The sequence below is a fragment of the Harpegnathos saltator genome, unplaced genomic scaffold (assembly GCF_003227715.2).
Source record: "Harpegnathos saltator strain DR-91 unplaced genomic scaffold, Hsal_v8.6 scaffold7, whole genome shotgun sequence".
In the NCBI taxonomy this organism is placed as follows: domain Eukaryota; kingdom Metazoa; phylum Arthropoda; class Insecta; order Hymenoptera; family Formicidae; genus Harpegnathos; species Harpegnathos saltator.
The window spans coordinates 555,784-570,324 of record NW_020230537.1 but is presented as its reverse complement, the minus strand read 5'-3'; the positions used below and the strand labels follow the sequence as shown (position 1 = coordinate 570,324).

Here is a 14,541-nt window from a genome sequence, read left to right as displayed (position 1 = left end):
ACAAATTTGCATATTAATTAAATTTAAATGTTTAAGTTGTAGCAAAATTTGTTATATATAATTACACATTTGGCAGGATACAAAATGATACAGTAAACTATCTTAAAGTAAGTCTGTATTTGTTGAAAATCACAATATAACACTGCAGAATGGTAAATGAATTCATTTCGAAATTACATACATTCTTCTGCAAATTATTATAGATGAGATAATCAAAATCAACCTGATGTTTTTGTTTCTAATGTTTGCTCAATCAAACTTATACATAACTTAGATATTAATAATAGAAAACTGTTACAAAATTTATTTCTTTGCAAATGATATTTTCATTGCGTGTGAAGGTGTAATTTTGAAACCTTGCAGAGCATCCTTTGCAGCACCAGATTGAACTTCATTTTCAAATTCGACAAATGCAATATCGTGCCGATTGGGTACTAAACGTACCTCTTTAAAACCTGGGAATTGATTAAACAGCATCGACAACATCATTTCACTTGTCTCATCTGGTAGATTTGTTAAGAATAATATCTGATTTGGTGGTTGTTCAGGCACAGCTGTATTGACGAGTCCTGGATGTTGCGGTACACCAGCATGATAACCAATTTGTTGTGAATGTTTTGCTTGTTCTTTTGCACGCTTTTTGGCACGTTTGGCTTCCTCATCTGCTGCTGGAACAACTCTTTTTGGCTTCTTCGGACGTTCTGCAAAGGTACCTTTCATTTTGGCTATCAAATCACTGTCAGTTTTAGCGTACTGTATCCTCTATAAAACAAACAATATAAAAATGTCTTATTCTAAATATATTTAACATAAATATCATATTACTATACAATACATATAATGAATATTTTTAGTACAGATACAAAAAAGAAACTGTAAAACAATTTCATGTATAATTTGTCAATTCTCACCATTGGTTTATCATAAAATGGAAATCCTTGCATAGATCTCAACGCATTTGTCGCACTTCCTATTTCTTTAAAAATAACAAAAGCTTGTCCACGCATCTTCAATGTTTTTAAAGCCACAATATCCAAAATTTGACCAAATTGAGAAAAGATAGCATACAATGATTTTTTTAATTCGTCCTTTTTTATCTTCTCATTTAAATTGTTAATATAAATAGTGTTATTCGGTCGAATATCCATATTTACTAAAAATGAAAGACAATTTCAAACATTATAAACTATATGTTGATAAGAAACTATATACTTAAGTTATGAAAGAATATAACATATATAGCTGATACAATTGATATACGAATATCCTTATGTGTTTAAATATATAAGTGTATATACTTCAGTACTTAATTAAATTTAAATAAAATTGCATATACGTGAGGTTATCTTACATTTGAGGTTAGCGTTAACTTGGATAAAGTCCGCGTCGCGCGATAGATGGATCAAAAGCATCGATAATACAATAGTAAAGATCACCAGTTTCGCAAGATTTAGAATACGCAGTAGTGTACGATATGTTTAGTCAGACAGTTACCATGACCCTAGAGCTAGGAAAATGATTTGTGTATCAAGTATATTAAGGATAAATTATAATTCAAAGAATTAATTAATTCCGATCTTGGCCTACTTTGTCGTCTTTGTCCCGTTTCGTCAAGCTTCAATCTACAAATCGCTGTTTTCAATATCCAATAGTCTGATAGGCATTGAATGTATTCGGGAAGACGCTATTTAGCTCTACAGACTGCTTGAGAAGTTATTAGCGCTGATAAATCAATTATAATATCACTAATAGTATCGCGTATGTTATAACTATGCATTATAATTTATGTTTAAATAAATTTTTAAGATATTAGAACTGAAGAGATGTTTAAATTACTCAAATGATGCACATAAAGCCCGTTCTACATTAGTCGCAAGCACAGAACCTAAGTCGCAAGTCGTAGAAATCCACAAATCATAGTCGAATGTTAAGAGAATATTCGACTGTGATTGGTGAATTTCTACGACTTGCGACTTGCGTTCTATGCTTGCGACTAATGTAGAACGGGCTTAGGCCTGGTCTACAATATATGTCGTAAGTTATAAGCCGTAAGAATTGACGAATCACAGTCGATTATTACAAAAATAATTGGCTATAATTGGTCAGTTTTTACGGCTTGCGACTTACGACACGTATTGTAGAATGAACTTTAAAGACCGTATCACGCTAGCGACTCGCGACTACGGCTGCGGCTGTGATTGCGATTGCGATTCTTCCTCGACCAATCAGAAAGCAGCGACTTGCAGCTGCGACTCACGACCGTCGTTTGGACGACTTTCTGATTGGTCGAGGAAGAATCGCAGTCGCGAGTCGCTAGTGTGATAGGGTCTTAAGCATGATCTACAATACGTGTTGTAAGCTGTAAGCCGTAAGAACTGACCAATTATAGCCGATTATTTTTGTAATAATCGACTGTGATTCGCTAATTTTTACGGCGGAAAGCCCGTTCTACATTAGGCCTGGTCTACAATATGTGTCCTGAGTTGTAAGCCATAAGAATTGGCGAATCCGCAAGTCGATTATTATAAAAATAATCGGCTATAATTGGTCAGTTCTTACGGCTTACAGCTAACAACACATATTGTAGATCAGGCCTTAACGCTACCCTACTGCTGTTCATGAAGCTCGCTGTGTCATTGCGCTATATCCACGAACAAAGTTTGGTAGCGTTTGCGTTCTTTTTCTTCTTCTATTTTTTGACCTGAGGAGAGTGTCCTATTGTAGCCAGTTTGTATTAGTGTTTGCATTGATAACGTCAATAACGTTCCTCAAAACGCACTCTTTATATCTAGGATCATGACAATTTTTGTGTGGCGGCCTTAAAGCATTTGCAAATGGTTGCTATGTGACAATTGAACTAACTCTCTATAATATTATGTATTTATGCTTAACGTGTTTATACGTGTGTATATTGGCCATTGTATAACTGTACTTATATATCAACGTGTAAACGTTTACACAACGAAGTAAAAACGTGATTTTTTAAGCCACTCATAGTTTTGCAGTTTAAAAATTTCAAAGGTATGTTTACATAAATGTGAAGGAATCGCAAGAATCTTCGTGTGGCTGGTAAGCATTGGAAATTGCATTCGTGTTCATCCTTGTGGCAATATAATATCTTACCAATTATATACAATTATATTTTATTTTACGTCTATAGCACGTCTTTACAACATATCGGTTTTTACAATTACATCTACTATAAAGAAGCTGGTTTGCTTACATAGTTTAGAACATGATTGTTAAATACAAAATAACCTTGTTCTAAGAAGGTTAAACGGTCAATTGATACGACGTATAATATCCGGGATATAAATTTATCGTGTCTTACATAATAAGTCGCAATCGTTATACGGATAAACTATCAGCTTTTTAACATGTGGGTATATTGCTATTAAGCCAAATGGAGGAGACTTAACCGGAGGTAATTCATTCTTTCCAAAGGCCAGATTTATGTCAATAATTGATTATTTATCATGTTTAAAACTAGTTTTTTGATCTAATGACTAACATTAATTCTCTCTTCTTGGTCACTTTTATATATACAAAGGTTATTTATTGTTTATCATCATTTATGGATACTTTATCAATACTTATAAATACTACTATCAGTACTTATTTCTTATAGAAATTTCTGCAGGATATAACATTTCATTTATTGTGTGTGTGCGTGCGTGCGTGCGTGCGGTGTGTGTGTGTGTGTGTGTGTGTGTGTGTGTGTGTGTGTGTGTGTGTGTGAGTGTGTGCGTGTGCGTGTGCGTGTGTGTAAATCTGTGATAAACACAAACTTTGTAATATAATTATGAGATATTTATAAATGCTTAAAAATAATATTATATTGTAATCGTCTAATTAAAAATTTGTAACAATGAAAAAATTAGATATATTTCTTATTTTTAAAACAGATGTTTCTTTTATCAATGAGAGTTGTTTTAAATAAAGCAAGTATATTGCATATGCAAAATAAAATATGAAAATGTATATGCATATATAATATTGTGTGTGTAATATATGTGTACACATATAACTTACATTGATAAATATTTTCACAGAATTGCAATCAATTGAGTTTATTCTGAATCATGTCGTACTATGAAGATGTTATTCTGGAAGCTAAAGAAAAAGAAGAAAATTTGTCAGGAGATTTAGGTGTAAGACATCGTATTCCATGGAGTGATCGTGTATTATTAAATAGTGAAATACCTGGTTTACATGAAGTTAAAGAATTATTGGACGATGATGATGCTAGTTGTTTGGCAGAAGAAGAAGATGGAGCTGGGTGTCCTTTGCCCTCAACTCCGGAAGATGATCATCTCCTGGATTGTGAGGTTTGTTTTTGCTATGTTTGTTAGAATATAAATGTAATAATATATGCCTATATATATATATATATATATATATATATATATAACATATATATAAACACACATATATATATATAATATATATATACATATATATATAAACACACATATATATATATATATATGTATATGTTTAACAGATATCTTATTTGAATTTCAGATGACTGAAGTATTGAAAGCAGGTGTATTGAGCGATGAAATAGATTTAGGAGCATTAGCGCATAATGCAGCAGAACAGGCTGAAGAATTTGTTCGAAAGGTAAAAAAAGTATATCTGTATACAATAGTGTTATGGAATAAGAATATATTCTCATTTTGCTGGCTACAGTATTGGGAAAAACTATTTTGTAATCAGAATGAATTCCTATTGCATGATTGTATTATTGGTTCAAAACAGTTATTAGTAATTAAGCTGTCCTGATCTGGTTAACATGATTGGTTAATATATAACAATTTATTGATAGGTATGGGAGGCATCCTGGAAACAATGTCACTTTAGAAATCTGCCAAGATGGTTGCAAGATAACGACTTCTTACACGCCGGCCACAGGCCACCGCTACCTTCGTTTTATGCGTGCTTTAAAAGTATTTTTCGAATTCATACTGAAACTGGCAATATCTGGACACATTTGTTAGGTGAGCCTTTTTCACTGACACAGAATATTAAATAAAACACTGAATGTATTGAATGTGCACTTTTTGGAAAGAAGCATATATGGTAGCTATATTCTTTCAAGCATATTCTGTGATTTTTGGTTATGTGAATTTTGCTCATAAGATATTTTATTCTTTACAGGCTGCGTTGCCTTTATTGGTATAGCTATATTTTTTCTAACACAACCTCCTATAGAAATTCAATTGGAAGAAAAATTGGTATTTGGTACCTTCTTTGCTGGTGCTATAATTTGCCTAGGAATGTCGTTTGCCTTTCACACAGTTCATTGCCACAGCGAATGTGTTGGAAAGCTATTTTCAAAGTTAGATTATTGTGGCATAGCTATGCTTATTATGGGTAGTTTTGTACCATGGCTTTATTACGGATTTTATTGCGACTATCAACCTAAACTAATTTATCTGTCTGTGGTGGTTGTCCTTGGTATAACCAGTATCGTAGTATCATTGTGGGAGCGATTTGGTGAACCAAATTATCGTCCACTCAGAGCAGGAGTTTTTATGGGATTTGGTCTTAGTGGGGTAAGTAATTTTTTGAGTTATATTTATAAAATATATATCTATCTTTACTATATACATATTATACTCTAGATATTATATATATATATATATTTTTTTTTTCATTTAGGTAATACCAGCAGTACATTATGCTGTTGCTGAAGGTTGGTTTAAGGCGATTAGTCAAGCATCCCTTGGATGGTTAATACTAATGGGATGTTTGTACATATTAGGTGCATTGTTTTATGCTTTAAGGGTACCTGAACGTTTCTTTCCAGGAAAATTTGATATTTGGGTAAGATTTATCATAAAATGTTAACTACTTTCTATATACAGCAAAGATGTTGTTTTACTCTTCATGTATATATTATACATATATCACTATTATATGCATATATGTTACACATATATTTCAAATATAGTTTCAGAGTCACCAAATCTTCCATGTATTAGTGATTGCTGCTGCTTTTGTTCATTATCATGGTATTACGGAAATGGCAATGCATAGAATGACAATAGGCGACTGCACAAATCCGTCGCAAGTGTTAGCTTTTTAAATCTGCAGGTGTATATCCTCATCTTGTTGATAACTTTCATCTCATTACATAACCGATACAGGAAAAGACTTCAAGGATTCCTAAATCTTACGCCTTAGTGAATCTGTGCTGTTGTAAGTATGATATATGTTGTGTGAAATAGAATGCGCGCGAAGGTAATTAGAAGATGACCACAATTGGTTTTATTGGTACAAAACTAAGAAGAAAGTGATTTTATATGAAATAATAAATGTTGAAAATATAGAATTAAATTTTTTATCGATCGTCATTGTTAAAGAATTAATTTTAGATACTGAAAAATTAATATTTTTATTTTTGTTTAAGCTTGTATAATTTTCAACATTGCTAAACTTATCTTGGACGATGGTTGTCAAAATCGTCTTTTCTCCATTATACCAGTTATACCATTTATTACGGGATATACTATTTATTACGGGATACTCTATGTACACAAGATATTTATTTTTTTAGTTTATCTTAGAATACTATTGAAAATGTTACTTATTTATTTAATTGCATTTTTATTAGTTTTAAGAATATAAGTTACAATGAAAATATCTTAAAAATATATTTACGATTGAGAGAAAGGAAAAAGAATGAGTTTCATTATTGTCAACAGCAACTTATTCAAAAATATATAAAATATGTACTTTAATTTTCTTTCCTTTCTCTACAATCAACCAAATTAGTTTCAATAGATACATTGGTAGTTTGTACGGAAATTATTATTATACAACATTATTATACAACAAGTAGATTTAAGTGCTTCAGATTTTGCAAATTTGTAATGCGTATTTTGAAATGTAATGTGTGGATGCATCTTGGATTAAAATTTATTTGGATTATAATTTTATGGATTAAAGTTTAAAAAGTATGTTCTTTTGAAGATTATGAGTATAATTTCTAAAATAAAATTTGAAATTTGAAAATAAAGAAAGTCCATAGTATAAAGTTAAGTGGCGTGAATTGTTTTTCGGGCTTGAAATTATAAGAATCCATACAAAAATTTGTCTTTCTGCAATTTTTATTTTATTTAGCTATAAATTATAGATCTATCAAATAGTATCGATATTTAGTTTAATTACAAACTAGCTATTAGCAGTTATTATAGCAAGGAATAAAATTATGGCACAGGTGGCTGTTTAAAGTTGCGGATTGTTAACAAAACATCTACATATTACTTACACGCAATTTGTTGAGCTTTTTAATAAAAGAAAGTTTATATTGTGTAAAGTTTTTTATATTAAATAAGCATAGTATTTGAGATGAGAAGCACAGATAATAGGCAACAAAAGCACGCAGGCGTGACTAAGATTTAGGAATCGATCGTTACTATATAAACGATTTTGTAGAATAAGTATTATAAAATCTGTAATATATTTTGAAGAAAATCATTGTTAAAATAATGGAAATTTGTTTATATTATCATCGTGAGAAGGGAGAAAATAAAAAAAATGTACCAACTTTATTTTCTAACAGTCTTAATTTTATAATTAAATAATCAGGAAATAGATAAATATAAAGCGACACGGTAGTAGTATATAATAGAGAACGATGTTTTACGGAAATTATTAAAATAAAAATTTGTGCTTTTTTAATGAATGTTTATAATCCAAACTTATAATACAAAAAATGATCAAGCTTATCTCGACATGTATCATATTATTACTAATTCTTATAAGAAGACGTTGTTGCAATATATTTTTTTCATATGCATATACTGCGATATATATTTGTACAAGGTGTGATGAATTTGTATTATTATTATTATTATTAATTAAAAGTCGCACACTAGTATCGCATTCAGTAACGAATTTCAAAAAACCGAGTCTCGGTTAAACTTTATAGAAATCGGTAAATTGTAATTCGAGTCTTGGCTAAATTTTATAAAGATCAAAAATTGTGGTCTGAGTCTCGGTTAAATTTTATCAGAGAGAAACCTAAAAACAATCACCGGGCCCATTACGCTAGGACGCTTTTATCGCCGAATTCCGTTGCGCTCCCTGAGAAAATGTGTGCACACTAGATCCGTCCTGACGGTAACGGCAAAAAGTTGATAAATTGTGGTTCGAGTTTTGCCGAAGATTTATAGAGGTCAGAAATTCTGGTTTGAATCTCGACTAAATTTTACAGGTGCCATTAAATTGGTTTAAGTTTCGACTAAAATCGACTTTATGCAATGGCGTTTGGTTTTTAAGACACTATTAGGAACTGTGTTGGTTCAACTGTACTGAACTGTATTAAGGTATTTAATTTCTCAAAAATGTGTTAAATTTATATAAAAAAATAAACATATTAAATATCGAATAATATTACGATTGCTCATTATGTTTTGTATGTTGTTTTTTGTATGCTGTCATCTTGTATATATGTTGTATGCTCTTGAACGTATATGGATATAAAAGGTAAATAGTTATAGGATCAAGATTTCAGCAAATAGAGCAAAGATAATAGCAAACTCTGATTAGTAAGATTTACATAACGTTTTATTTAAAAATCTGTGGTTTTAATAATTGTAAATTGTGTATGCTCTTGAACGTATATGAATATAAAAGGTAAATAGTTATAGGATCAAGATTTAAGGTAATAACAAATTCTGATTAGTAAGATTTATATAATGTTTTATTTAAAAATCTGTGATTTTAATAATTGTAAATTGTGTAGATTTCTATAATTAATATAATCAGTATTGATCAGTGTTATTATCAGTATTGTGTTATTATCAGATTTTTGTTTATAGAATCATTTATCATTTTTTGCAGCAAAATTATAAAATCTAGGAAATTATAAGACTATTACAATGCAGAGCAATAGAAGTTCATCTTCAATCTCTAATGCAAGATCTCCTAGGGAACGCAAAGATTGTCTCAAACGTGCTTTAGAGAAGACACTTATTTTACGTAATGTATTGTTCTACCTAAATTTATACTTTGTATACAGTATATAACTAATCAATACTTTACAGAGGATGCAGTTAGTGGCTCTACAATAACTAAACTAGATGAAGCAATATTTGAAGTTGATAATGTTACTAATGAGACAACTTTATATGATAAAGGTATGTAACTACATACAACTAACTTCAGTGTATTATATAGAATATTATGCAAAGTATGTTATTCCAAAACATACACAGGATATTAACTGGAATAAAATATCCTGATGCAAATATGTTGAAGTTTGAATAATGCAAAAATACTAATGTTAAATCAACCAACAAAATTATCATTAGCATTTCTCATTGATAATGATCTTCTGTTAATATAAATTGATTGGTATAGTTTATGTAGTATCTGAGCACAACATAAAAAAAATTGTTTTAAATGAACATTAATAATTAGTATGTTTATTATTTTTGAATAAAGTACTTCAATAATTATACTTTTAGTTTTTAATCACCAAGAAGTACTTATTGATTCGCAAATGATGATGTGTTCTTCCAAAGTTATCAAAACTTGTGCTGTTTCATTGACAAAAAGAATGCGCGATTATGATCATGTTGATTTTGCACAGAAAGTGGTGAGTTTGTTGAAAAAAATATTATAATCATCTCTATAACAATTTAAAATATCTATGTTAAAGTAATATAGCTATCAAAATAATATAATATCTGTGTGTTATTTAGGTAAAGTACTTGCAGGAGGCTTCACAGGATGATGATGATGCTGTACAGCCAGTGAATTGGTTTCTTTTAGAAACGCGAATAACAAAATTGTTCAAAAAAGTTCCTAATTACAACACATTATTAGGTTCGTTTGTATTCAAAATTAATAACAGAAATAATATATCACAATCAAAGAATGAAATAAGGTCAGATAACTTTAATTTGTACACCAGGTGCACTGGAGCCTTTAGAAAAAAAAGTACCAAACAAAAGAAAATCTATGAAGAAGACAGCACTGCAGGCAGTAATGAAAGTACCGGATAAAATAGTGTCACAGACTACTACAGAAGAAGACAGTGTAGAACAAACTATGCGAAAGATCAGAAAATTAATCTTAGGTTATTGCAAGGAAAGACAAGAGCCACTTGATTTATTTAAATTAATTATACATCCCGACGACTTCGGAAGAACCATCAGAAATTTGTTATATGTATCTTTCCTTGTTAAGGATGGAGTAGTGAAATTGAGTAAAGGTAACTTCCATAGTTTCTTTTCATCTCTAAAAAATTTTATAATGATTATTATTGTAGATAATCGTGGAAGCCTCGTTGTACAACCAAATCGCAAGGCAGATCAACAAAATGAACACTCTAGTAACAGAACGGGTGCTCAAACCATCATCTCGTTAAATATGCATCAGTGGACTGTATGTTAGTTTTGTGATAAATTATTGTTTTTATGAACCTCTTTTTAGTGAATCTTAAACTTAATAGTGAAATTTTGTCACCATTAATTTTACGTAAATGCTATTTTATAAACATTTGACTACATGATAACGTGTATTCTTTGAACTAAACTCATCCACTAAATCGAGGTTGTATTATTATGTTCGAATATTCAAAACTGCATGTACATAAGTGAAATTAATGATTGGTTACTTTTGTACTAGGTATTAAAATGTTTCTACGAAGTGACACAACCAATGATCGATTTCGATGAAGCCAATAATGTATAAATTAATTCTTATTAACATATTTTAGAACTTGTTACTCTTTTTTTCTCTTATTTCTATTTATAATTTCCTGTTTTTTTAATTATATGTACGATTCAATATAATTGTAAGTTTCTATATACAGTACTATGTTCAGTAAATTCTTTATTATATTGCATAAATTTTTCATGCACTAATGGAAGTTTAATAAAGAAGTTTTTGTAAAATTTTTATTAATATCTAACACATATACTTTTAATTTTCGGTATATATTAATAGCGTGATTACCGATTAAGTTATGAAGAGAATATCAGAAGTAATATGTATTCTGATTGAAGATTCTGCTTTCAGAATTTTGATTTTCTTGGAAGTTTAAATAATTGTTTTTATAGTAAAAGGAAGGTAAGAAGCAAAGTGACCTTTCAAGTCCACTTGTGCAGCAACTTGGCAGTGTTATAAATAGTCCATTAGATTAATTACAAGACAATTTCTTATAATTATTTTATAGAGGATGAAAGGAATTATACTTAAGGATTATTATTCTTGCGGTTTTTAATAATATAATAAAGATCTGAAGAGGTCGAAAAAGCGCAAGTTTCATTGGAAGGTCACTTTTGCGAACAAGTAACGATTGAATAAATTTGTAATGATGCTGTTTTACGATGACTGTTAGTTAATTTATTATTTGGCCAACGATTCCGCTTTCGCTACTACTTCCTCAATTGGACCAACCATATAGAATGCTACTTCCGGCAGATGATCTAATTCTCCAGCCAAAATTTTTTGGAATCCTTTGATGGTTTCCTGCAACGGTACTAATTTACCTGCGTGACCAGTGAATACCTCGGCGACCTAGAAGAATATTATAAGTTACATTGAGACCTATAATTCATTGAACAAAAATTACAAACACATTTACATAAGCAAGTCATATATATATATATAATATATAATTGTCCAGAAGAAAGCAGGTATATTTATATTTCTCACCTGGAATGGTTGGGACAAGAACCTCTGAATTTTACGTGCACGAGCGACCGTCAGTTTATCTTCTTCGGACAATTCGTCCATACCAAGAATAGCGATGATATCCTGAAGCGATTTGTAGTCTTGAAGAATCTTTTGCACACCACGGGCGATATTGTAATGTTCCATGCCAATGATATTAGGGTCCATAATACGGGATGTAGAATCAAGAGGATCGACAGCTGGATAGATACCTATGTAATCGATAAATCCGTAATTAAAAGTACTCAGTACTTTAAGTACTCAGACATACCACGATGTAACAGATGTAATTTTTTGATGAATACGTACCAAGTTCAGCAATGGCACGAGATAACACAGTGGTGGCGTCCAAATGGGCGAAGGTGGTGGCTGGAGCAGGATCTGTCAAATCGTCAGCAGGCACATAAATGGCCTGTACGGAGGTAATGGATCCTTTCTTTGTCGTGGTAATACGTTCCTGCATGGTACCCATGTCAGTAGCTAATGTGGGTTGGTAACCTACGGCAGATGGAATACGACCCAACAAAGCGGACACCTGGAACATATTGAAAAATGATCTTTTTACGTTGTGATATATTAGAATAAGAATTAAATATCGATTAGTTGAACGTTGAATCACATATAAAATTGTCATGTGTGTTAAACTCTGAAACTTATTTGAATTCACATGTAATAAAGTTATATATACCTCAGAACCAGCCTGAGTAAATCTGAAGATGTTATCGATGAATAACAGTACATCCTGACCTTCTTGGTCTCGGAAATACTCGGCGACAGTGAGCCCGGTGAGAGCCACTCGGGCACGAGCGCCTGGCGGTTCATTCATCTGTCCGTACACAAGCGCTACTTTGGACGTCTTGTCTTTGAGGGAAATGACACCGGACTCGATCATTTCGTGATAGAGATCGTTACCCTCACGCGTTCTTTCGCCCACGCCAGCAAACACGGAATAACCACCGTGAGCCTTGGCTACGTTGTTGATCAATTCCATGATAAGTACGGTCTTACCGACTCCAGCACCGCCAAAGAGACCTAACAAAAAATAATGAGGTGATCTGTTAGTAATTTGTTAATGGATGGATAATTGACGACATTTTCTGTTATTTTTCTACTTTCACGATAAGGGTGTATTACCGATTTTTCCACCCTTGGCGTAAGGTGCCAGAAGATCTACGACTTTAATGCCTGTAACCAAAATCTCTTGCTCGACGGACATGTCTACGAATTCGGGAGCATCCGCATGAATAGCCGCTAGCTTGTCGGTAGCAATGGGTCCGCGCTCATCAATAGGTTCACCAATGACATTGATGATGCGACCCAAAGTCTCAGCTCCCACAGGAATACGAATGGGATATCCAGAGTCAAAGACATTTTGACCACGTACTAAACCTTCCGTACCTATAGGAATAATAGAATAAGTAATATCTTTATCATTTCAAATTTGCAAGATTTCAATCTTACTAAATTATTATGTACAATTAAATGGATGAATGCAATGATAAATTAAGATAAAAATAGTTTAAAAATAATAAAACTAAATATTTAATTTTAATAATAAAAACTTATTAAATCTTGTAAATTAACTGTAAAATATACAATACTGTGATATTTGAAAAATATTACCATCCATAGCAATGGTGCGTACGGTGTTTTCTCCAAGATGCTGGGCAACTTCAAGTACCAGCCTAGGAGTACGGTTTTGTACCTCCAAGGCATTGAGGATAGGTGGAAGAGCATCTTCAAACTGTACATCAACGACAGCACCAATGACAGCAACTACCTTTCCCTGTGCACCACCCTTAGACGCAGCTGCAGCTTTGGCTGCATAATCCCTTTCTATATTTAAGATTAAAAATTGAGAAATATTGGGCATATATAGTCAAATACGCAAACCAAATATCTTTATTCCTACCATAAATTTGAAACATTCAATTATCTTTTGCAAGGACTGAGTGACAAGTCTATAGAATATATTACATAACATAAAAATACATATATGACTATTGTGATAAATTAGGCCTGTAGTCTCTTCAAAATCTTACTTTTGCGTAACTGCATACATGACTTGTGTCATCATTTTGAAACATTTTTTAACACAAATTACTCAGAGATAATGAAATATAAGGAGAAGAGGAAGGAAAGAATAAAGTCAATCTCCGCAAAATTGTAATGACGCAACAAATAACCTACGACGTAGGAAATTTTACATAGCGAAGTATTCTTCGTTCATCCTCATGTGGACGAAAAACAGCGTTTGCACCCGTGACTATACCACATAAGATAACCAGATCACTAATCCAGGCGCAATGAGCGAACGTGTCTTCGTGCCGCCATGTTGGCGAGTAAAACCTGCGGCGATCGATCAACGATTATATAATCATTACTGAATGGTTTTATCAAGTCCAATAATTTTTGTTAAACCCCGAGACACCAGTGGTCGAGAATGAACGACGGCTTTAAGTTTTCCGGCTTCTCGAAAGGTATCTTCATTAAGGTAAAGGGTGTATCGGGAGACGACGGACAAGTATATGTGGTATTCGTTATAATATGTCCAGCTTGCTTTTCCGCGATGTTGGATTGCTAAACGTGTACTCACTGTTGACAGCAAGGACGCCCGATACCTTCGCCACTTCATTTTGTAGAAGAGAAGGCTTGGAAGCCCTCAAGGCCCCAGCGACTGCTTTTGATACGGCGCTCAGGATCATGGCCGATCGAGTGAAGGCAGACGCAGACGGCCGAGACAGAATTTGTGATCTCGTGAAATAGAGATTGCGCGAACCGAGTGCGCAATGCACGCGACGACCGCCACACGACGAAACGAGGTCCGAACGCGAACGAGAGAGATAG

At 32.3% G+C, this 14,541-nt stretch overlaps 4 protein-coding genes across 9 annotated transcripts; 2 read left to right on the top strand and 2 right to left on the bottom strand.

Annotated features, from left to right (window-relative positions):
• Positions 1-98: 98 nt before the first annotated feature.
• On the bottom strand, positions 99-1,416 carry snf (U1 small nuclear ribonucleoprotein A snf). Its single transcript, XM_011151933.3, has 3 exons — positions 1,352-1,416; positions 912-1,153; positions 99-762 (listed from the first exon to the last, which is right to left on the bottom strand). Exons 1-3 carry the CDS (start codon positions 1,410-1,412, stop codon positions 304-306), a joined length of 762 nt encoding a protein of 253 aa, XP_011150235.2. The 5' UTR covers positions 1,413-1,416; the 3' UTR covers positions 99-303.
• Positions 1,417-2,629: 1,213 nt separating this feature from the next.
• AdipoR (adiponectin receptor) lies at positions 2,630-6,590 on the top strand. 5 transcript variants are annotated; one of them, XR_002163043.2, is made up of 8 exons: positions 2,630-3,424; positions 4,053-4,328; positions 4,525-4,623; positions 4,829-5,000; positions 5,161-5,558; positions 5,665-5,829; positions 5,957-6,204; positions 6,416-6,590. XR_002163043.2 is itself a non-coding variant. In XM_011151930.3 (8 exons), exons 3-8 carry the CDS (start codon positions 4,083-4,085, stop codon positions 6,089-6,091), a joined length of 1,215 nt encoding a protein of 404 aa, XP_011150232.1. In that variant the 5' UTR covers positions 2,630-3,069; positions 3,161-3,424; positions 4,053-4,082; the 3' UTR covers positions 6,092-6,402. The 5 variants fall into 5 exon arrangements, 4 of the variants coding, with proteins under 4 accessions (XP_011150232.1, XP_011150234.1, XP_011150233.1 ...); XM_011151930.3 differs by lacking the exon at positions 6,416-6,590 and having other exon boundaries at positions 2,630-3,069; positions 3,161-3,424; positions 5,957-6,402; XM_011151932.3 differs by lacking the exon at positions 6,416-6,590 and having other exon boundaries at positions 2,630-3,021; positions 5,957-6,402.
• A 1,657-nt stretch (positions 6,591-8,247) lies between these two features.
• Nse4 (SMC5-SMC6 complex kleisin component Non-SMC element 1) lies at positions 8,248-10,941 on the top strand. 2 transcript variants are annotated; one of them, XM_025305506.1, is made up of 8 exons: positions 8,248-8,336; positions 8,854-8,991; positions 9,057-9,149; positions 9,480-9,610; positions 9,717-9,840; positions 9,929-10,228; positions 10,286-10,405; positions 10,645-10,941. In XM_025305506.1, exons 2-8 carry the CDS (start codon positions 8,892-8,894, stop codon positions 10,692-10,694), a joined length of 918 nt encoding a protein of 305 aa, XP_025161291.1. In that variant the 5' UTR covers positions 8,248-8,336; positions 8,854-8,891; the 3' UTR covers positions 10,695-10,941. The 2 variants fall into 2 exon arrangements, with proteins under 2 accessions (XP_025161291.1, XP_011150229.1); XM_011151927.3 differs by having other exon boundaries at positions 8,249-8,336; positions 10,286-10,401.
• Positions 10,942-11,322: 381 nt separating this feature from the next.
• On the bottom strand, positions 11,323-14,497 carry ATPsynbeta (ATP synthase, beta subunit). The gene is made up of 7 exons (XM_011151929.3): positions 14,291-14,497; positions 13,318-13,530; positions 12,829-13,092; positions 12,383-12,726; positions 12,004-12,229; positions 11,677-11,906; positions 11,323-11,538 (listed from the first exon to the last, which is right to left on the bottom strand). The coding sequence occupies exons 1-7, from the start codon at positions 14,397-14,399 to the stop codon at positions 11,368-11,370; spliced, it is 1,557 nt and encodes a 518-aa protein (XP_011150231.1). The 5' UTR covers positions 14,400-14,497; the 3' UTR covers positions 11,323-11,367.
• Positions 14,498-14,541: the final 44 nt, after the last annotated feature.

Coding starts and splice junctions, on each gene's coding strand:
- snf (XM_011151933.3), bottom strand. CDS start 1,412: ATGCTTTTGATCCATCTATCGCGCGACGCGGACTTTATCCAAGTTAAC. Junction 1,154..1,351: donor AGTTAACGCTAACCTCAAAT/GTAAGATAACCT, acceptor TTTCATTTTTAG/TAAATATGGATATTCGACCG. Junction 763..911: donor CATTTTATGATAAACCAATG/GTGAGAATTGAC, acceptor TTTGTTTTATAG/AGGATACAGTACGCTAAAAC.
- AdipoR (XM_011151932.3), top strand. CDS start 4,083: ATGTCGTACTATGAAGATGTTATTCTGGAAGCTAAAGAAAAAGAAGAA. Junction 4,624..4,828: donor CTGAAGAATTTGTTCGAAAG/GTAAAAAAAGTA, acceptor ATTTATTGATAG/GTATGGGAGGCATCCTGGAA. Junction 5,830..5,956: donor CAGGAAAATTTGATATTTGG/GTAAGATTTATC, acceptor TTTCAAATATAG/TTTCAGAGTCACCAAATCTT.
- Nse4 (XM_011151927.3), top strand. CDS start 8,892: ATGCAGAGCAATAGAAGTTCATCTTCAATCTCTAATGCAAGATCTCCT. Junction 10,229..10,285: donor AGTAGTGAAATTGAGTAAAG/GTAACTTCCATA, acceptor TTATTATTGTAG/ATAATCGTGGAAGCCTCGTT. Junction 10,402..10,644: donor TAAATATGCATCAGTGGACT/GTATGTTAGTTT, acceptor CTTTTGTACTAG/GTATTAAAATGTTTCTACGA.
- ATPsynbeta (XM_011151929.3), bottom strand. CDS start 14,399: ATGATCCTGAGCGCCGTATCAAAAGCAGTCGCTGGGGCCTTGAGGGCT. Junction 12,727..12,828: donor CGCCAAGGGTGGAAAAATCG/GTAATACACCCT, acceptor ATTTTTTGTTAG/GTCTCTTTGGCGGTGCTGGA. Junction 11,539..11,676: donor TCTTGTCCCAACCATTCCAG/GTGAGAAATATA, acceptor ATATTCTTCTAG/GTCGCCGAGGTATTCACTGG.